The sequence below is a fragment of the Copidosoma floridanum genome, unplaced genomic scaffold, assembly GCF_036245765.1.
Source record: "Copidosoma floridanum isolate Cflo_tuat_1 unplaced genomic scaffold, Cflo_Japanese_pri ptg000007l, whole genome shotgun sequence".
In the NCBI taxonomy this organism is placed as follows: Eukaryota; Metazoa; Arthropoda; class Insecta; order Hymenoptera; family Encyrtidae; genus Copidosoma; species Copidosoma floridanum.
Genome location: NW_028321884.1, coordinates 11642555 through 11662366, shown reverse-complemented (window position 1 = coordinate 11662366; position 19812 = coordinate 11642555). Strand labels below are relative to the sequence as shown.

Genomic DNA, 19812 nt, shown 5'->3' with positions numbered 1-19812 from the left:
CTAACGACTGCAAAGTGTACATGTATATATACACATACACAAAACTTGCAGAGCGTCGAGCCGCGAATATCGCAGTCCTCCCCGAGTCTCGTTATTGCACCTCCACTCGTTTGATCCCTCTCCCTTTCTTATACACTATCGCAAATTTCCTTCTGCCCCAAGTGCACTTGGCGGAACGAGACCCCATAGATGTTGCTTTCTTTCTTTCTTTTTTTTTTTTTTTTTTTTTTTTTTTTTTTTTTTTTTTTTTTTTTTACTACATGCTTTAAAAGCGAAGGCCAAGTGCACCCTCGCCTGTTGTTGTTGTTACGTATAAATGTTGGATATGAGGAGGGAAAAAAAAGGGAGGGAGGTCGCGTGCACGGACATTACGTATGTATATGCTGTGGCTAAGAATCGCGTGCTTAGCGGTACGTAACGCGGGTCTGCAACGTCGCACTACATGTATTATGCACCTAAATACGGCCTCGGCGTTAAGGGCTGAATGTAATGACGTCGATGATTGTCTCTGTGCACTTGTGTTTCAAACTGCTGTGTACTAACATCAATATTACACTATTATGTTCTTTTTTTTTCTCAGCAACGCTTTCTTTTAAACTTGGCGCAACCTCGTAAAAGTGTTGTAACGTACTTTGCTTTTTTTTTTGCACACGATGGTGCGAGTCTCTTTGTGCGGGACGAACTTTTGTCTTTTTTTAGCAAGAAAATTTTCACGCGTGCAGAGCAAAAAGACTCCATTGTGCGTATACGGGCACAAGGCGTGAAAGGATTTGTCGATGATTTATCGTTTTTTTTTTTTTTTTTTTGTATGGTACGCGAAAAAATATAGGTACGATGAAGTGGTGGTATCGTGTAGAGTATATAAAAAATTTCAGCTGCTATTTTCCATGCAGCTATTGTTTGTTTTTGATATATTTCCAGCCATGGAAACGACACCTGCGATCCGCCCTATTGTGTTGAATATAAATTGATCCAGTGAAAATTATAAAATTACGTGCTCAAGGTGAAATAATTACTATTTTTCAGTTTTTCATTTCTCACTTTTATAAAGGCTGAGTAGCTTAAAATATTTATTTATATATATTTTCATGTATAACTTACTAACAAATGAAAATAAATATGATGGCGTTATTCATTAAACTAATTATAACGTTAGGCAATCGGATCCGCTAAAATTTCACACTATAACCATGTTTCCGATGACCCCCTTGTAATTAAAACGAACGAGAGAGCGCCCCCAGCCCCTCGATAATTAAGGATTAATGAGGTCCAAAAAAAAAAAAAACTCACCCCCGCATCACGTGTACCAAACAGTCATTCGCGGAACTTGATTCAACGATGACGACGAGTTGCGTGTGCTGTGCACCACGAGGAAAAACGAGGGGTCGCGAAATTATAGGCTGCACTCACAAAAAGAGAAGTGCAGGAGGGGGAAGCATTTTGAAAATCGGGGTCGTTATAATGGCGCTTTTGCCTTTCTGAATTTTCTCCTCTCTCGGGGCTGATGGTCGTGCATGTTAATTTTGACGACGGGGACTTCGATGCATTATTCAGCGCGTATTGGGTGCGCCGAGTGTGTCTGATGTTTGATGCGTTTGTTGTCTACGTGAGCTCTTCTTTTCAACTCCTTAGTTTTTTTTTTTTTTTTTTTTTTTTTCATTTTTCTAAATACTCATAATTCGTTTATGCACTGAGTGACAAAGGTTACATTTATTTTTTATAAATTTATGTAAAATCATCATCAGTTTTTGTTTTTTATCATAGTTTTTTTTTCATTTTTCTAAATGCTCATAATTTAGGTAAAACTATCATCCGAATTTTTTCCATTCAAATATCTATATTTTATATTTTAGGGGGTTTGGGGGTGCTTTGAGTACAGTATTGAGGACACCATTTGCAATTCTATCCGGCAAACACGAAGGAGTCTCTAGGGATTCTCATCGAAATCCCTGTGGTACTCTTACGGGATTCATTAGCAAGAGAAAAAGAAGATGCACGTGAATTTGTGCGCATTGTATTGCAAAGAGATACGTATTACAAGATAAAAGTCCCCATCCACTTGCCGTCACCCGTGTATAAGTACATTATATGCATAATAACACGACTACGAAACGAAGAAGCACCGTATAATTCGCTCCTCTCACACTCCTCATCATCTCCTTGACTTTTCTTCTCTCCTCCCCTCTGCGTTTCACGTATCATATCATCTTTTGCATACACAAATATATGCACTGCACGCATACATCACTGCGTGTCCTCGTTCGTCTCTTTCTTATTTTTTTTTTTCCTCTCTTTATCAGCTCCTGCATTCCAGGCAGCCCAACCACCACCGCGCTCTTATGTGTGTTATTACGTCAAAAAAATGTCTCTTTCCCCTCGCCGTCGTCGTCGCCGCCTGTCCCACGATTCTCTCCCGGGAATTCCTGTCATTTTCGTCGTTTTGTACATCCTGTGCTGCATAACCCATCCGAGCGTGCACGCACACTCACGTATCGATACGACACGGGGAAGCGTTGCGTTTTTCTTTGGCGGTCCTTTTTTTTGCGTGGGCGTGACTTCTTTGAATGTGACGTACAGGGTCACCGCTGGATCAAGTTGGCCAACACGATTACATAAAATTTTAAATCCCAAAACAATTTACTCCACGAATAGTGTAGAGGGGAAAAAAAACAGAGTGCGTTTCAATCATGAGGGATCACAAAAAGGGGGGAATCCCCGCACAGCACGTAAATCACTACCCTTAAGAGTGTACGGTGTTTGTTTCCTCCTTTTTGTCCGTATATATACTTCTTCTAGTCAGCGATCAAATGAGATGGGATAAAGTTTTCTTTTTTTTTTTTTTTTTTTTTTTTTTATTCTCGATGAATCAATTTCATCTCCCGTAATTGGAACGAAAGCGCATCAGAGTCGGATTTATTGTAGGGGAATCGCGATAGGAAATCTATTGCTTGTCCGTGTGCATTTGAAATGGAATATGGTTTTTTTTGTTTCCACTAGACATGAGATCAATCTTTTTGGAAAAAAAGGTGGATCCCCCACGTATACTATGAATATTACAATAATAGAAGAAAAAACCCTATACGTATGAGTAAAGGGTTACCGAACTTTGGTTGTTTTATTTCCTCCGAAAGTTCGTATCCGGCGTACTGCATATATGTACATGTCGTCCGGGAAACGTAAGTCGCTGCACACGCTCTTCCCTCGCTCACTTTTATATTAAGTATATACACTTTACACGTATACACACCTATACCAACACGTATACCTACAATAAACGGGTCGTTGGCTGGATATGGGAGGAGCACGTTCAACGTATAATAGGGTAGTGTGTTGTGACTACGAGGCTGATGATCTCTCTTTTTTGGGTTGTCGTCTTTTTTTTTTTTTTGCTTTTCCTTTCGATCGTGTTGTGGGTGTTGGCGGTGATGGCTGTGGACTGCGTGTTTTACTTATATACAACATGGAGCACCTCACGAATTATTGCGCGTAATGACTTCATTGTATTAAGGTAAAGTGCTTTAATAATTACAGGGTTTTTTTTCTGGCATAATCTTTCTTTCATCTTGCAATCGTTGTTGCATACCTGAAATATGGCAAAGATTAGTCGGTGACTTTGATTTTAATGGAGAAGAATACAACTTAAATTTAAAAATATTCCTACAAGGTATCACATACAGTTTTCGTAACTGTATGTAAAGTAATTTTTTTACCGATACAATAAATCCAATACCGTTTATCTCGCGAGATTTTTGTTTGTCATAGAGAACATAAATATTTGTAATTTATACCGTACAATCATGGGATGTGCGCAAAAACGGGAATTTTTACATTAAACTAAAGTAATTATTTTTCTAAAAAGGGGGAAAATTAGAGTGAGTTACAATTAAAATATGAATAATGCCATGTATACTTAATTTTACGGCAATCTCATGGTAAAGCTACACTTTGTCATAATACTTTAGCCGCATTTTTTGTCATTTTACATTGTATCTTGCCGTCATATTTGATATTTAATATGCATATATGATGCGTTAAAACACGCATGCAATATAACAGCTGCCAACATTTTGGAGGATGTATATATAGCGCGGAAATTAAACTCAGGTGCCAAAACTATATTTTATATTAACACGCAGGACAGTCTTTACATATACAGTGTGAAATTGAGCTTTTCGTCATCACTGTCGCATCGGAGCAGAGCATGTGCCAACAAATCTTATGCTCAATAATTTTTGCTTATATACGTATAGAGAGAAAGTTCATTTGTAATTTTAGAATATTTTTGATTTGATATTAAATTTGTCTCATAACTTGAAGTAGCGTTGAAAAATATGTTTTATGAAACTTTTAACGATTTTGCTTTGTAAAATTGTTAGACTCATGAAAGATTTTTTTACATACTATGATTCGGACTCAATAAATATATATATTTTTTTTTAATACAATAAACGTTAAAATTTATATTGCGATGTATAAATCGATTAAAAATAACAAAACATCGACTGGCTTCTCTATCAATAAAAAAAAAAAAAGAAAAAAAAAACATATCTCCCGTAATATCATCAGCGCGGCCTATTAAACCAAAGAGGGAAGTTCGACGAAATTCTTTCCAACTTTTTTAATAAGCCCTCTCGGCTCTTTTCCGATTTCCAAAAACTTCACTTCAAACTCGATTGTCGCGCGCAGTGCGGGCGTGTACCCCTTGGGTGTGCATGTACTTTTTTTTTCTTTTAAACTCGATTAGTAGCGCAATTCCCTTCGCATACATATACCTACGCGGCCGCAGAACGAGTTTTAATTTTAATGAGAATTCGCGCTCGTTTGCTCATAATTGAAAGCTCGAGCCAAACGAAAGGTCACTCCTTCATTGTTTTTGTGCCAAAGTGGCAACTTATACACGCGTGGTGTAACAGTACGATAACCGAAGTGACGGCGGTACTCTTTTGAGAACTTATTTCGCACTTTCTTTTTTTCAACGGTTTCTCCGGTGTAATTGTAGTTGTTATATATAGTCTTAGGAATCTCGGGTTCAATGCAGCCAACTTGATTTTTTATTTATCATTCCCAAGGTGTGCGCGTTCCACTTAGAGGAGTGCAGTACACTTTCTTTTATTTTTAAACGATCGAGGGGTAACAGTGGGTGGGAGAGAAAAAAAATAAGAGAAAAGTTTGCTTTTTGTTTGGAGTAAGGCTATTTAGAAAGTTCATCGTGTATTCACGTGCAGAAATTTAGTTTCGGAAATAAATAACAGTTTTGCGGCAATTTATTTTTGAATACGTGCCACGATTTGGAAGTAATTTTTTTTATTCATTAAAATAAGAATAATCGAACATACTTTAAATAAGAACTCTACACGTTTTTATGTGGTTGATATCGGCCGGATAATTATTTAAATTAAATTAAATAAATGATTTTTTAAATGCAATATTTAATATTTTTAACTGAATATTTATTAAAAAATGTTAGATATCATTAAAAAAAATATTTTTTTTTTTAAGTATATAACGTGTGCGTATGAGTTTAGAAATTATCTTTTTCCTGACGTATTTTTCAGAAAAAAAATTATCTAATTCCACAATTAAATAAAGGCTCTTAAAATAGCTTAATTTAAAAATTAATTAATTTTAATTAATTTTTTTTTTTAGTTTGATTTATTTAAATGGTAGCCCTGGTAGAAACGTTACTACATAATTTGGCTAGAAACTCGTCAACGTACATGCGTCAATCGGCTTATAATATGTTGACGAGTTTCTAGCCAGTTTATGTAGTAATTTTCTACCAGGGAGTTTGAATACAATTAAATTACTGACCCCCATAAGAGTCTATAATAAATTGTGGAATAAAAGAATTTTTTTCCTCAAATATACGTCTGGAAAAAATATTTCTTAAATTCATACGCACATATAGTGTTCTTAAAAAAAACGTAATTTTTTTTCAGCATTATCTATAGATATTATAACATTTCTTGAATGCATCACTAAAAAATTCCAGGCATTTCTAAAAATTTAGGAACTTCAATGACATGCTACTTTTACACACACTTTTACGTATACAAAGGAAAAAGTAAAGAAATCCCAATCCCTTTTCTCCGGTCCTGTTTCAGCAACTAAAAGATGAAATCGGCGAGGTCGTGGCCGAGATGGAGGCGATGGAGGGCGGCGGTCTTGCGACGGACGACGCGACAAAGTTGTCGAACAGCAAGGCCAAACAGACGTCGATCGGCCGAAAAAAATTCAACATGGATCCGAAGAAGGGCATCGAGTACCTGATCGAAAACGGCCTGCTGACGGCCAACCCGGACGACGTGGCCCAGTTTCTGTACAAGGGCGAGGGCCTGAACAAGACGGCGATCGGCGACTACCTGGGCGAGCGCAACGAGTTCAACGAGCGCGTGCTCCGGGCCTTCGTCGAGCTCCACGACTTCACCGATCTGATACTCGTGCAGGCGCTACGGCAATTCTTGTGGTCGTTCCGGCTTCCCGGCGAGGCCCAGAAGATCGACCGCATGATGGAGTGCTTCGCCCAGAGGTACTGCCAGCTCAACCCCAACATATTCACCAACACGGACACGTGCTACGTTCTCAGCTTCTCGATAATCATGCTCAACACGTCGCTCCACAATCCGAGCGTCAAGGACAAGCCGAGCGTCGAGCAGTTCATCAATATGAATCGCGGCATCAACAACGGTGGCGATCTACCCAGGGAGCTGCTTGTGGTGGGTATCATGCATGCCGTATGCTTATCTTTTTTTTTTTCATGCACTTTTGCAGCTGTACGCGAATTTTTTTATGTGTACGGTTGTTACCGCTGCGGCTGCTCTTTGAGTCTTGTGTAACTCGATATTGAAACTTGCATTGGTGACACGTAGACAATTTTCAAAGAACCCACGAGTATGGTGTGCAAATTCTGGGATTTTTATGAGGAGAGGTTTTTTTTGCACTCTACGAGTACAATGAATAATGGTAACCTACGGAACGATCTTATAAGACCTCACACTCAGGACATCAAACTTCTTTGCTAATTTTTGATTCATGTTTATGCCATTGGCAATGCTTATATACGAACCAGGGTGAATAATAAAAATCCTTGATGGGTCTTGAACATTTAAGTTCTCAGCGAGTGATTTTGATTAAAAATAGATTTTGCTTGATTTAGTGCTCTTGGTAAAAAATTACAATGGTTCGGAGATCAGGTAGAAAAGGGTCGGCCGTAATCAACGCTAATAAAGAATAAAATATTTTGTTCAAACCTTTTGTCGGAGAACTAGTAAAGTGAAAAAATTTATCATTAAAATTTTTTTTTAAATAGAAGACGGTTACATTTTTAAAACCCATACAGATTTTTTTATTGAGTTATTTATATTTATTTTTCCAACTGTGTAAATGCTATTTAAATTAATAATTACGAATAATATTCTGAATTTTCGTGAATGAGGAGTAATTCGTTGTTTCTACATTTAGCATTGCGAAGACAGCTTCAGTTTCCAACTTAATTTTAATACTCAAAATACGAGGATCGAGTTCACAAAAAAATATAGTCACCACAATGTTTCGTCTTTTTTTACTGATAAGTTTTTTTTTTTTTTTTTTTCCCTCCAGTAAGAATCTTACAATTTTTCTTGTGTCTTTTATTTTTCAATCCTCCTGTCGCGTCGCTTCTGTGCTCGTCAACGCTTATTTGAAAGCTAAAAAAAAAATAACTAAAGAGCTTGCAAATATTACAAAAAAAAATTCTTACCCGTAGTAGACGGATACTCCCAAGAGAAAAATCGGAAAAAAAACCTAGCAAGAGACAAGCCAGCAGCGTCAGATGCGCGTATTGTCTAGAGAAATAACGAATGCCGAATCATCGTTTTTGCTGCCTCTTGAAATCCCATGCACGGCCGTTTCCATTAACGATATTAGGTGCCATAACTTATCATGAAAAAAAGGGGAAAAAAAGGTTTAAGCGTATCAAGAAAGAAAAAGAAGGAAAATACAATTTCGCCGTAAACGTCGAAGGGAAACTAATCACGCGAAAGTGGCGTAAAGTAACAACTTGGTATTAAAAAAAGACGATAGAGTGATGGGCAAGCACGAACACGCATACTCCCACGGATAAATACACCCACGCGAGGATTCGTGTGGACTTTCTACCTGTATGTGTATTTATACATTTCTGATCTACGTATACGGAAACTTTTTATTTGCATACCTCATTTCCCCCTGCGATTGAGGGCCTAGGTGCGAGAAGAGAAAATAATTAGGTCGTGAAGATTAATTTCGTAAATATTTGAGCGCAAGTGATTTACTTTGTCGAAGAATTGAAAAAAAACTGCATTTTGGCCTGCGATGCTGCTTTTGTTCTCCTTATATTTATATTTTTCTTCGTTGGTAGCCAATTGGCGTGGCTCAGTTGGTAGATACAAGTCTTTTGTACACATAATAAGCAAACGAGTCTTGGTCTTGAAGAAGTGGCGATAAATATACCAAAATTGAATAAAATTAAACATGAAACACATCGTATACATTTTTTTTTTCATGGCTAAAAGTAAAAATAAGTAAAATTTATCGCCTAAATGTATTAATTATCCAGGACTGACGGAAAAAAAACGAACGATCCTTTTTAAAATTTTTTGAAAACTAGATGGAAAATGTTTTGTCAGACCACCAAGCACTTTTTTAACGAGTTTCATCTGCTAGGCAGTATGAGTATATGGTACATGCCATGTAACTTTGGAGTTAGCGTGAAAATGGCATGCAAGATATTATCACTTCAGAAAAAGCGATTGAGTTTACTTTTTGACTAAGTTCACGTGATGGTGAAATTTTGGCTGTTGACTGCATGGCTCTATTTTAACAATTAATCATCAATTGCCATACTCGGGTACATTTATTTTACGGATTTCTTAACTATTCATAAAAAATCTTTTTCATGAATAGTGCATTATTTTTTTGAATTTTGTTTTTGCCACTGCTCACAATAAAGATCAGTGCAATAAATTTTATGCATCAAATTTTATTTTAAAGTATGTCAAAATACTTTTTTTAAATAATTGAACTCTTTTTTTTTCTAAATTGTTTATTCCTTCCAAATTATCATTGGTTTTGTTGTAAATTTTTCTAAGCACTGTGTTGCATGTAAAAGTTGAAAAAAATTATAAATTATTAATAAAAAGTTATAAACTTATTTTTTCCACCAGCCTACTAATTTGTTCACGGCGGATTTGTTAATTTACTTTTGATTCAGGCGTAAAGACATTAATGTTTATTGTATGTGAGCTGAACATATTTTTTTTTTTTTTTTTTTTTTTTTTTAATACGAAAACAATTATTTTCTCCATCGAAGTGTGGAAGAAAAAAAAAGTTTAATTTATTTTCGATACTATCAAAATAAAATCTGTTGATGCGTGGAGTGAAAATAGATCCGTTTCTCTTTCTCTCTTTTTCTTGCGTGCGCACGCAAATAATGCGTCAGTAGTTAATATAATAAATATACGTTGTCTGAAATAGATTTATCGAAATCAGCTAATTTTAAAGCAGTCCAAGAATGTATAGTTGCAAATAATTTTGACAACAAAAATTTTATAAAGTCGGTCCATGACATCTTACCATGAACATATATAAGGTGATGGCAGAATACTTTCTTGGTATAGTTGGCTGTCAGACCCCAGTCAAATTATTTTATAGGTATTTAAATACTTCGAAATTACATTTTTTTCCAAAAATGTAATGCATTATTTGTGATGAAAGTTTGTTTTAGTACTATTTAAATTTAAAATTTTTTTTTAATTACTAAATACTTTAAGTACTAAAAACTTTTTAAAAATTTACGAGCCAAAAATAACGTGATGTACTTTTAGAGAATATGATTTGATAATAAAATATTTTGATATGTTTTTATCATTTTTTTTTAAACAATTTATTTTTGATCAAAAAAATTGTGCTAGGTATTGTGTTGTAAATGATACTAAAAAAAAAATGTTCTGATCAAAGAGTACATTACATTTTTATAAAAAAATCGTAATGCAAGATATTTGAAAAAGTATACATGTCAAAGTCAGCCGGTTGTATAAAAATATAGAGCTTTTTATTACTCTACTAATCGAATGCACTAAAACAAGTGTATTTTTGTTTTGTTTTATTTTAAAATGATTTTGCGTCATTATTCATCGTTACATTCGTTACGACTAAAATTTTTTTTTATCTCACAGCTTACGTAACTACTTTTTACGTGCACTCGTTTTTTCAAAGCAAACTAATCACCTGGTGTTTGCAAAAACTTCTCGTTACCTGGATAAATACTCGACAGTCATTTGTAGTAATAACATCTGTGAAGTTGATTTTTTTTTTCATAAAAAAAAAAAAAATAAATAAATAAAACATTCAAAAAATTTTAATCTGTAAAGTAAAATAAAAAAACTTCATAGTACCTTACACAAAAACAACAGTATCATATAAAAATCCGATCACTCCTTCAATTCCGAATACCCACTAAATCACCTTTTTTCACATTCACAGAGTCTCTACGAGAGCATAAAAACAGAGCCCTTCAAAATACCAGAGGACGATGGCAACGACCTGATGCATACCTTCTTTAATCCTGACAAGGAGGGCTGGCTCTGGAAACAAGGTGAGAAAACCCACCGCCAAATCTACCTTTCTTACCTGTGCTTTATTTTTGTTTTACCATTTTTTTTTCTCGCTTCGCGCTCATTACGTTCATTTACTGCTAGTCTGCGTTCATCAATCGATAGATTTCTACAAAAGCTCACTTCGGGTTAAAAAAAAAGGCGCGAGTAAAAATTAAATTGAAAAAGCTCGAGTTTGCTCAAAACGAAAAGCTATGCGTATCTGATTTATCGTCGGAAAAAATTAATTCACGATTGTACGCAACGATGGTAAGTTTCGAGTTGCCAAAAAAGTGTGTAGGCTATGACCGATAACTCGAAATTTCACGTACACGTGACTTACCAAATATTCCATACTTTTTCGTCGACAGTATGAGTACTGCTTTTTGTAACGTTGCGCTTTTGAAATACTGTGACTATGTTTCTGTTTTGTGATTTCGCTGTTGCTTTTAATTTTCGCAAGTGGTGGAATTTGTTCTGTACTGCTTAATTTGTGCGTCGACCGCCGAAAAATAGAGTATTGTTTACCAAATTCTAATGAGCTTATCACTCGTACAACACGCACTTCGATGTAGCTTAATAAGTTATTTTTCTTTCTCTCACTTTCACCCTCGCCATCATGTTGTATTATATTATCACTAACATGTACTGAATTTTTAGAGTAACGATTACTTGCTTAGAGTAATATATTCCCATCTCTCATCACAGCATCAAAATATCTTATCCACGTAATATTAACATTGTAATTCACCAGTAAAAATGAGTCCGACAAAAATCGTACAACGAATGATTATAGTATGTATTCAAAGCCCACGGTAATGATAATGAATTCAAAACAAATGATCGAGTTTATTTTATGTCGAAGAGGCAAAACTGTCCTTAACACTGAGAGAAATGAAAAACGTGAGACTGCCATTCTAAGAATACGAAGAAATAAAAACTATAGTAAATTTTAAACTACGGTAATATTGACCTGTTGACCGTTATATTAACATAAGCATTTTTGTATTTAGTAGAAATAACTATTCTGGTAAGGAAAAAATTCAGAGAAAAAAGTAAGCTGAAAGAAAAATTACCGCAAAAGGAGTAAAAATTGTGGAAAATTATGGAAAAACCACCGTAATAATTGAGTAGTTATATCAATTGTTTGACGGTATAAAAACTCCTCGAGTTGTTCTCTCCGTGCTTTACAGTAAAAAAAAAAAAAAAAAAAAAAAAAAAAAAAAAAAAAAAAAAAAAAAAAAACAGAGCTCGACTTAACAAAAGCCACTGTAACAATGAGTTTGTCTATCAGACAATACAACATATTGCATGTACGAAAATAATTTTCAATGGGATTGTCATACCTCATTTCTCTTAGCGTGTACGATTGCGCAACCGTTTATTGTATATTTGTACCGTTTGCCTCCGAGAGCGTAAAGCGTGCATATAAGCTTTACGGCGCGCCTTAAATAAAATGTACGCGCGTTCAGCCGCAAATCTAGGACACTGAGCCTCTACTGCAGTAAAGTGTATATTTATAACGAAGCCGAGAAAATAGGTAGTCACCCTTACACGCTCGCAACAAGTGTCGCGTGTAATTTTCGCCCAGTCCCATAATTTTGGGATTCCCCAGTGCTCATCGATCATTAATGTCGAGACTGAAAATAAGACGTTTGCCCGCAAAATTTCGAATTATACTCGTTAAGACGGGAAGTGCGAAAATAGAAAAAAAAATAAAATAAACAAGTCAGAGAGAACACGTACGCAGTGTCTGGGAATTTTCGCGCTCAAAGTACGCAGATATATATATGTGTGCGTGGAGGGCGGGCGCGCTGGTTACGTTCAGGAGTTCTCCGGGCGAGGAAATTCGGGTCAGACTCTCCGACTATTTTCTCGGCTTATCTTACGTGTATATACATACACACGTTTACACACTTGCGTGTGTATATGTGCAAATGTATGTAGGTAGTACCTATACCTGATGATGGGCTCTAGCGCGCGCATGTATTGAAATAAAACGAACCTCATTAGCATTCGGCACGACTTTTACCTCATGCATCTCATCCCTGTCTTTTTATTTATTTATTTATTTTTTTTTTTTTGTCATTCGCCATATCATAGTTTTTTTTTTATTTGTATTTTATTAGATACTATTACGAATATATGGTATATATAATAAGTACATATTATGGTATGAATACCTCATACGAGGTGACTAAACCATAATATAATATTAAAAAAAATTTTCATATTTTATATTTATAAAAAAATAGCGTGCGTTGTTTTTCTTCTTTCGTTTGTCTAAAACCAAAAAAATGTGTTTCTCGTTTTATTATATGCCGCTTGTGTCGATACCGACTCTATCTATCTGCAAACACACTTGCTGATCCGACCTGAGACAGCAGGTAATTTAATATATATGAAAAACCATTGTGGATATACCTTTATCAGTGTGTTGTTATGTTTTTTAACTTTGTTTGTATGTTTGTTCATTTGTTTGTTGGTTTGTTTGTAAATCAAAGAAAAAAAAATCAACTGATCAACTATTTGATGATTGCACTTGTGCATTGGTAGTAGTAGAGACCCCACGAATGCATACAATATAATGTTCCACCCTCCTGCCCTTGAACTTAATCAACAACAACTATCAGCTCAACTTAGACTAACGCAACCATATATTTTTTTTTTTTTATTACTATTTGGATTGAAAAAAAAGGTGGAAGGTACAAAAGTTGGAAGAGGCGCTGGTTCATATTGAACGACAACTGCCTGTACTACTTCGAGTACACGACGGACAAGGAGCCACGCGGCATCATTCCGTTGGAGAACATTCAGGTCAGGGAGGTCCAGGATAGAAACAAGCCGCATTGCTTTGAACTCTACGCCGCGGGCACCGAGTTCATCAAGGCCTGCAAGACGGACAGCGAGGGAAAAGTCGTCGAGGGTGCGTTTTTTTAGAACTTTTTTATTCTTTGTTATGGGTTGCATGAGTGTTTGGGGATAAAATTTTTTTTAAATTATTAATTTTGTGGATTTTTTGTGTGTGTATTATTGTTAAACTGGGGCATGAATACCTTTGAAAAAAATTGTTGTTTTATTTATTTGTTATTGTTATTATTATTTTATTTTCATATTTTGACAAAAATTATTTTTTATTACTATTGATGACACATGCAATACTTACAAAATTTTTTAGTGATAGGAATTTATTAAAAAATGTAAAAAAAATTATTGAAATTTTTATTCAAACGTTTTATATATTTATAATAATTAATTTATATTAATAATATCAAATGAAACATGATCATACAGTTTATTGTAAATTTTTAAAAATATATTACGTAACATTTAAATGATAACAATTATTTAGTAAATTATTATTTATTTAATATATAACATTCAATTTATTTAGTAGTCACAGTTTTTTTACTTTAATAAATTACTTGTATTAAAAAAAAAAAAAAAAATTGAATGAGTGATAAAAAATACGCAAACAATATTATGAATGTTTTTAGAAATATATTATATAAAATTTAAAAGAAATTATAATTATTTAGTGAATTATTATTTATTGAATTTTTAATATACAATTTATTTAATTGAGGCATTTTTTTACTTTTAAAGATTAATTTCATTTAAAAAAATATTAAGTAAGTGAAACAAAATATGCATACAATTAAATGTACAATTTCTTAAATGTATTATATAATATTTAAAACATAATACAATTATTTAGTAAATTATTATTTATTTAATATATAATATACACGCTATGATATAGTACGTGACAAATTATTTAATTAAGGGATTTCTTACGTTTAAAAACTAATTTTATTTAAAAAAATAATAAATAAGTGATAAAAAATACTTATACAATTTAATGTATAGTTTTTAAAAATATTATATAATATTTAAAAGAAATTATAATTATTTAGTGAATTATTATTTATTTAATTTATAATATACAACTTATTTAATTGAGGCATTTTTTTACTTTTAAAAATTTATTTTATTAAAAAAAGTATTAAATAAGTGATAAAAAATACGTATACAATTAAACGTATAATTTTTAAATATATTAAATATAATATTTAATTGTAGGGTTGATTATTAATTTTTTCATTTATATACATTGTATTACATGCATCTTAGATATTTTTTCACTACTTATCTTTAATTAGGCCCAAGAATTTTCAATAAATAAAAAAATAAATAAATTTTATAGGAAGATTTTTTTACTAACTTAATTTCCAAAGAAAAATATCGTACATTGTTTGTTGGGAAATTTTTGTAGAGTGTTTTATTGTTAGTGTTAATGAACAAAATACCCAAAAAAAATAATTACAATAAATTTATTTATGTACTCGACACACATGATACAATACGTTATCTGATTGCTCTGTTGAACTGTTCTTTTTAAAATATTAACAATTCTACAAGAGCATGTTTAAGATTTTATTCAAAACTGAATTTGAGTCATAAAAAAATTTATATTTGTGTGCGAAAAAAAAAAGATTTAAAAAAAAAAAGCTAATTATTTCAATGGATCATTATACTCGAAAAATTTAGGAAACGAAACGTTTTATCAAACTTTTGGGGTTGGTGTTCGAAGCGTGCAGGGGGAGGAGCCACCTAATTTTTTAAAATTCAAATAAAATTGTACATATAAAAAAAATGTAGATTACAATCTTAGTTAAAAAAAAATTTTTTCAGGTAAGCACACAGTTTATAGAATGTCTGCAGCAACCAATGAGGAAAAAGACGAGTGGATCAAGTGCGTGCGGTAAGTAAAGTTAGCTTTGAAAAAATGTATACATACGTGTATTTCTTTTTTACCCAATCCCTATACGTGCGATCAATTCCAATAACCTCTTATCTTGCAAAAAATCGAGTACGAAAATGTCAATGTAAAGTCGATTGTAGACTTGAATAAAAAATGCCTACCAAGTCTATCCAGTAAAATCGGCAAATCCGAGCATCACAAAAAAAAAGAATCGGCTGACCGTACCTTGACTCTTGCAGGCAGAGTATCTCCCACAACCCGTTCTACGACATGTTGGCGGCCCGCAAAAAAAAGGCCCAAAAAACGAACGTGCACTCGAAGGGCTAGAGTAACCCCGAGTCCTCGCGAGGACCGCAAGGAGGCGAAAGAAAGGTAACCAAAAGACGAAAACAAGACTGTCCGTACGTGGATGCACGTATAAGTCCAAGCGCCCTGCGCGGAAGGAGACCGGAGGACATGCCCATTATCCTTGGCGGAACGTCGGTCGACTCGCCCGCGTGAGGATGTCAGTGCCGTCGACCCTCTTTTCTCTCCTCTTCTCTCTCTCTCTCTTGGGTTCGCACTATGTGTTGCTAGTATTACTACTGCTACTACCACCACGTTCACGTCGCTGGATCGATACGAGGTGGTTGTACCTCGTGCAGGTTGGAAGGAAGTGACGAGAGGCTTTTAGGCAGGGAACTAGCTTCTTCCTTTTTTTTTTTTTTTTTTTTTTTTTCATCATCGTGCATGTGTAGAGATTTTGTCTTTTTACGGGAAATCGAGGGTGTGATGAAGATACAGAGGGGTGGGGGATTACGTGCGGGTGTGAGCTTCGGTTGATGACGAATTCTTCCGACGTAGACGCGTTGTTCATACTTTGGATGTCAACTGATTTTTTTTGTCAATTTTCACGTCATTTTTAGTAGCTTCGTGATCCTTTTTATTCCGTTTTTTATTGGCCAGAGTTTTTTTTTTTTTGCGGGTACAAAGATGTTGATTTTTTAAATTTTTCCATGCGAGCTTAACTGCATTTCAAACAAATCAAATGGAATTATTTTTTATCAGTCTTTGCTTTAAACTATTCAAAATTAGGTGATTTTTCAGTCGCCATGAGCACGTATGCAAATCGTCAAAATTTGTTTGTTCATTTGTTTGTTGCCTTAATATGGTTTTAGTCGTGCAACTAGTTGATTCCAAAGTAAGTGAAATTTTGTGTAAACAATTTAATTTGAATCATGACTTTTAGAGTTAATCCAAAAGTTATTTAATTTTTCTGTTATTGAAATCACAAGTGACGAGAGCTTCGTCAGATTACATGATTTAGAGGAGAATATTACTATTGAAAATTTTTTTTTTCAGTCATTGGATTAGCGGCGTTACAGGAATAGTAGACATGCCTTAAATTCAAAAAATTATTTTGACAAAATCATGTTCGTTGCCAAATCAGTGCATCAAAATGTGAATTATTTGAGTTTTCGGTCTTGCTATCAATGATGAATAGTAATTTTTGTCCAAGGCTGCCATTAAAATTTTTGTAATAAAACACTAACAAACAAATCGTCAATTCGTTGCAAAAAAAAAAAATAACAATAATAATAACAAAATAAAATAAAATAACTAATTGGAAAAAACTGATATACGATATTGAAGTAAGAAAATATGGTACAAGCATTGAAGAGGCAAAGTATGCGTGTTTGTGATAGCCCTGTATTTATTTCGTATTACACAAAAAAAAAAAATATATATATATATATATACATATGTACGTACTATATATTAAACGAAGAAACAAAATCAGCCGATCCGTTCATTGTGCTTGTAATTGATTCTTCGGAAAAGTGACTGTGCGCTTCACTGTACAGTTAATGTATAAAGTATAGTCTAATCGACCAAATTCAGAGTAAATTCTTTTCCCTAAATAAAGTTATGCATAATAAAATATATAAATAAAAAAATACATCCATACCGACTGTTAAACCCATTTCGTAAAAAAAACCCCATATAGGATCACTGACAAAGTTTTTCCCGTATGGGTTGAAAAATATTGTATAAAGTTGAATATATTCATGTACATATTTATCGTAATTACAGTAAAGTTTCCGCAAAACTTTACGATTTAATTGGAGAAAAGTATGATTATGATGTATAATTAGAAATAAATATTTTATTTTGGAAAAATCGATTGATAAACTGCGTAATTATTGAATTAATTAATTAAATTATTTAACGGTTAAAAAACTTGGTTTTTTTGTGAGAGAATTAAGTAAAATAATGTATAATGATTGTCAAGGCTCAGTCGGTAAAATGTAGCTTGGTTCGAAGTACAAGCTGTTACCAAAAAAATGTATAAAAAGGGCCGACATTTATACTTTGAAATTATTGAAAAACACGATTAAAATAATTTGTGTCGCTTTGATCGTCAACGTGAAAAAATTCCCGCGATTGCACGCGTTTTTGGATCGATTTTTCCGAAGCTAGTCGCTGCAGCTGACATGAATCACTGCGAGAGCGAAAACTAGCAACAGGTACTTTTCTCCTTTCGACGATTATAATATAAGCGTGAACAGCGCACATCGAAAAAGCCTTATTAATAATACAAATGCGAGGAACAGAACAAAAGATGGCTCGGTATGGATTCTTCGGTATCTTCTATGGCCATCTATTGGGCTGCTTACTTTATGCGTAAGCTTATTGTTGCACGAAACAAGTAACAAAATAAGTTTATGAACAAAGTTGGTTCGAAGGTATCTGTAAGCTTTTTACAAAATCTATCAGCAGAATAAATTTGTACCTACGTCATTTGTGTTTTTGTTGCAATTCATTAGATTTATATATTATTTTTAATTGTTTCTTACGTCCGCAGGAACATTATAATATAATTGCATCTATGGTAAAGAGTTGTACAAATTTCGAATCAAATGTGTTGTTTTATAATTTAATCAAATGGACAAAATTTTATGTAAATAAAATAAAATTTATATACATTGCAGTTTCTCGGTAGGTGAACTTACAAAAGATACTTTAACGCATGTCATAGCAGTACTAAATTATTTAATTTTTGTAACTCATTAAAACCCATGATCATTCGTAGCGCTTGTAAGTTCACCACATAAACACTTAGCGTAAAAATCTATTAAATCTATTTAATCGAGAGAATGACATTCTCTCGACTCGTTTTTTTTTCCAAGTTGATCAAGCCCGATCACGCGTATTTAAATTTTATAGAGCATCACATAGGTTAAAAGTAAAGTAATTGAATGAAAAACGAGTTTAACGAGTCAACTCGTTTGAGTAGAATAATTGACAATTGTACGGGATAAGAAAAAATTATAGAGAGTATTTGGGCACATGGATATGATTTAGTACGATTTTGCTTAGTGTTGTTGAAAATAAATGGTAAACGCTAATTTCTGAGTGATGCACCTGATCTCAAAAATAAAAACATGTGTGAACGTGCCGTAATCGTCATAATAATGTCTCATCGTGAACGCTTTTTTTGTAAGATATTTGTTTTCTCCAAGACCTTTGTCGTATCTACATAACTGACTGAAATTGTCACTGCGTTACTATGAGTGGATACGAAGCGTAGAATCGAATCTCGCTGTGTAAGTCTTTCCATGGCGATCGTCTCTGCGAGAATTTTTTGTACATATTTATATTGAACGACGTATTCCTGCCAAAAATTTAATTCGTTCATCATCACTTTTGATTTCCATTGTCTTTCCTCGAAGTAATAATTCAATTTAAAAATAGCGTAAAGTATTTGAACAGTCCAAAAAAGAGCGAACAACGACATTTGGTGCAATACATGAGAAAGTGTGAATGAAAATTTAGAGTTAAAAGTGTAAGAAAGGCAGAGACGAGTGACGCGCTTACGTAAAACAAATGAAATTAAAAAAATAAAATCTACTCTGGTGATGTACAGTCGAAAGAATGTGTATATTTGTCTCAATGAATTTGTACATTTTGCTGTAAATTGTTATAATTTTTATTTAATGGTTGTTATTGTATGCATAATGAAATGATATGTACCGATTAAAAGAGCGTCTAAGAAAATATTTAAACGCGATTAATAAACAATATTTTTTTCGTATAAAAATCTGTTTCTATTTATCATCTCATCAGTCCTCAAATTCCTAATTTATTTTATCTGTAGAGAATGTACTAAATAATTATTTAATTGTAAAAAATTCGTATTTTTCGCACCTGCAAATGACTTGAATGGATCGATACAGGGACGTAATCATCATTTGAGGACCTGAGCCAACGATTGCAGGGACCTGTTTTAGTGGCAGACTTTTTAACAGATTTGAGATAATTGAAGCATATTTATGAAAATGAGTTCTTTGCAAGTTTAATTGCCTTGAGTAAAAATGTATATTTTTTCAATTTTAATGCATTTTTTAAATACAAAAATAATATGTGAAACAGTACTACTTATTCTGTTGAAGTTGA

At 33.5% G+C, this 19812-nt stretch overlaps 1 protein-coding gene across 5 annotated transcripts in view; it reads left to right on the top strand.

Annotated features, from left to right (window-relative positions):
* Positions 1-19456, top strand: part of step (cytohesin steppke) — a 129123-nt gene extending 109667 nt beyond the window's left edge. For all 5 annotated transcript variants that reach the window (XM_089588528.1, XM_089588527.1, XM_089588529.1 and 2 more), the window contains 5 exons: positions 6105-6716; positions 10501-10612; positions 13309-13536; positions 15306-15375; positions 15615-19456. In XM_089588528.1, the coding sequence (XP_089444654.1) occupies positions 6105-6716; positions 10501-10612; positions 13309-13536; positions 15306-15375; positions 15615-15702 (1110 nt within the window). In that variant the 3' untranslated portion in view covers positions 15703-19456. The remainder of the gene's footprint in view (positions 1-6104; positions 6717-10500; positions 10613-13308; positions 13537-15305; positions 15376-15614) is intronic.
* Positions 19457-19812: the final 356 nt, after the last annotated feature.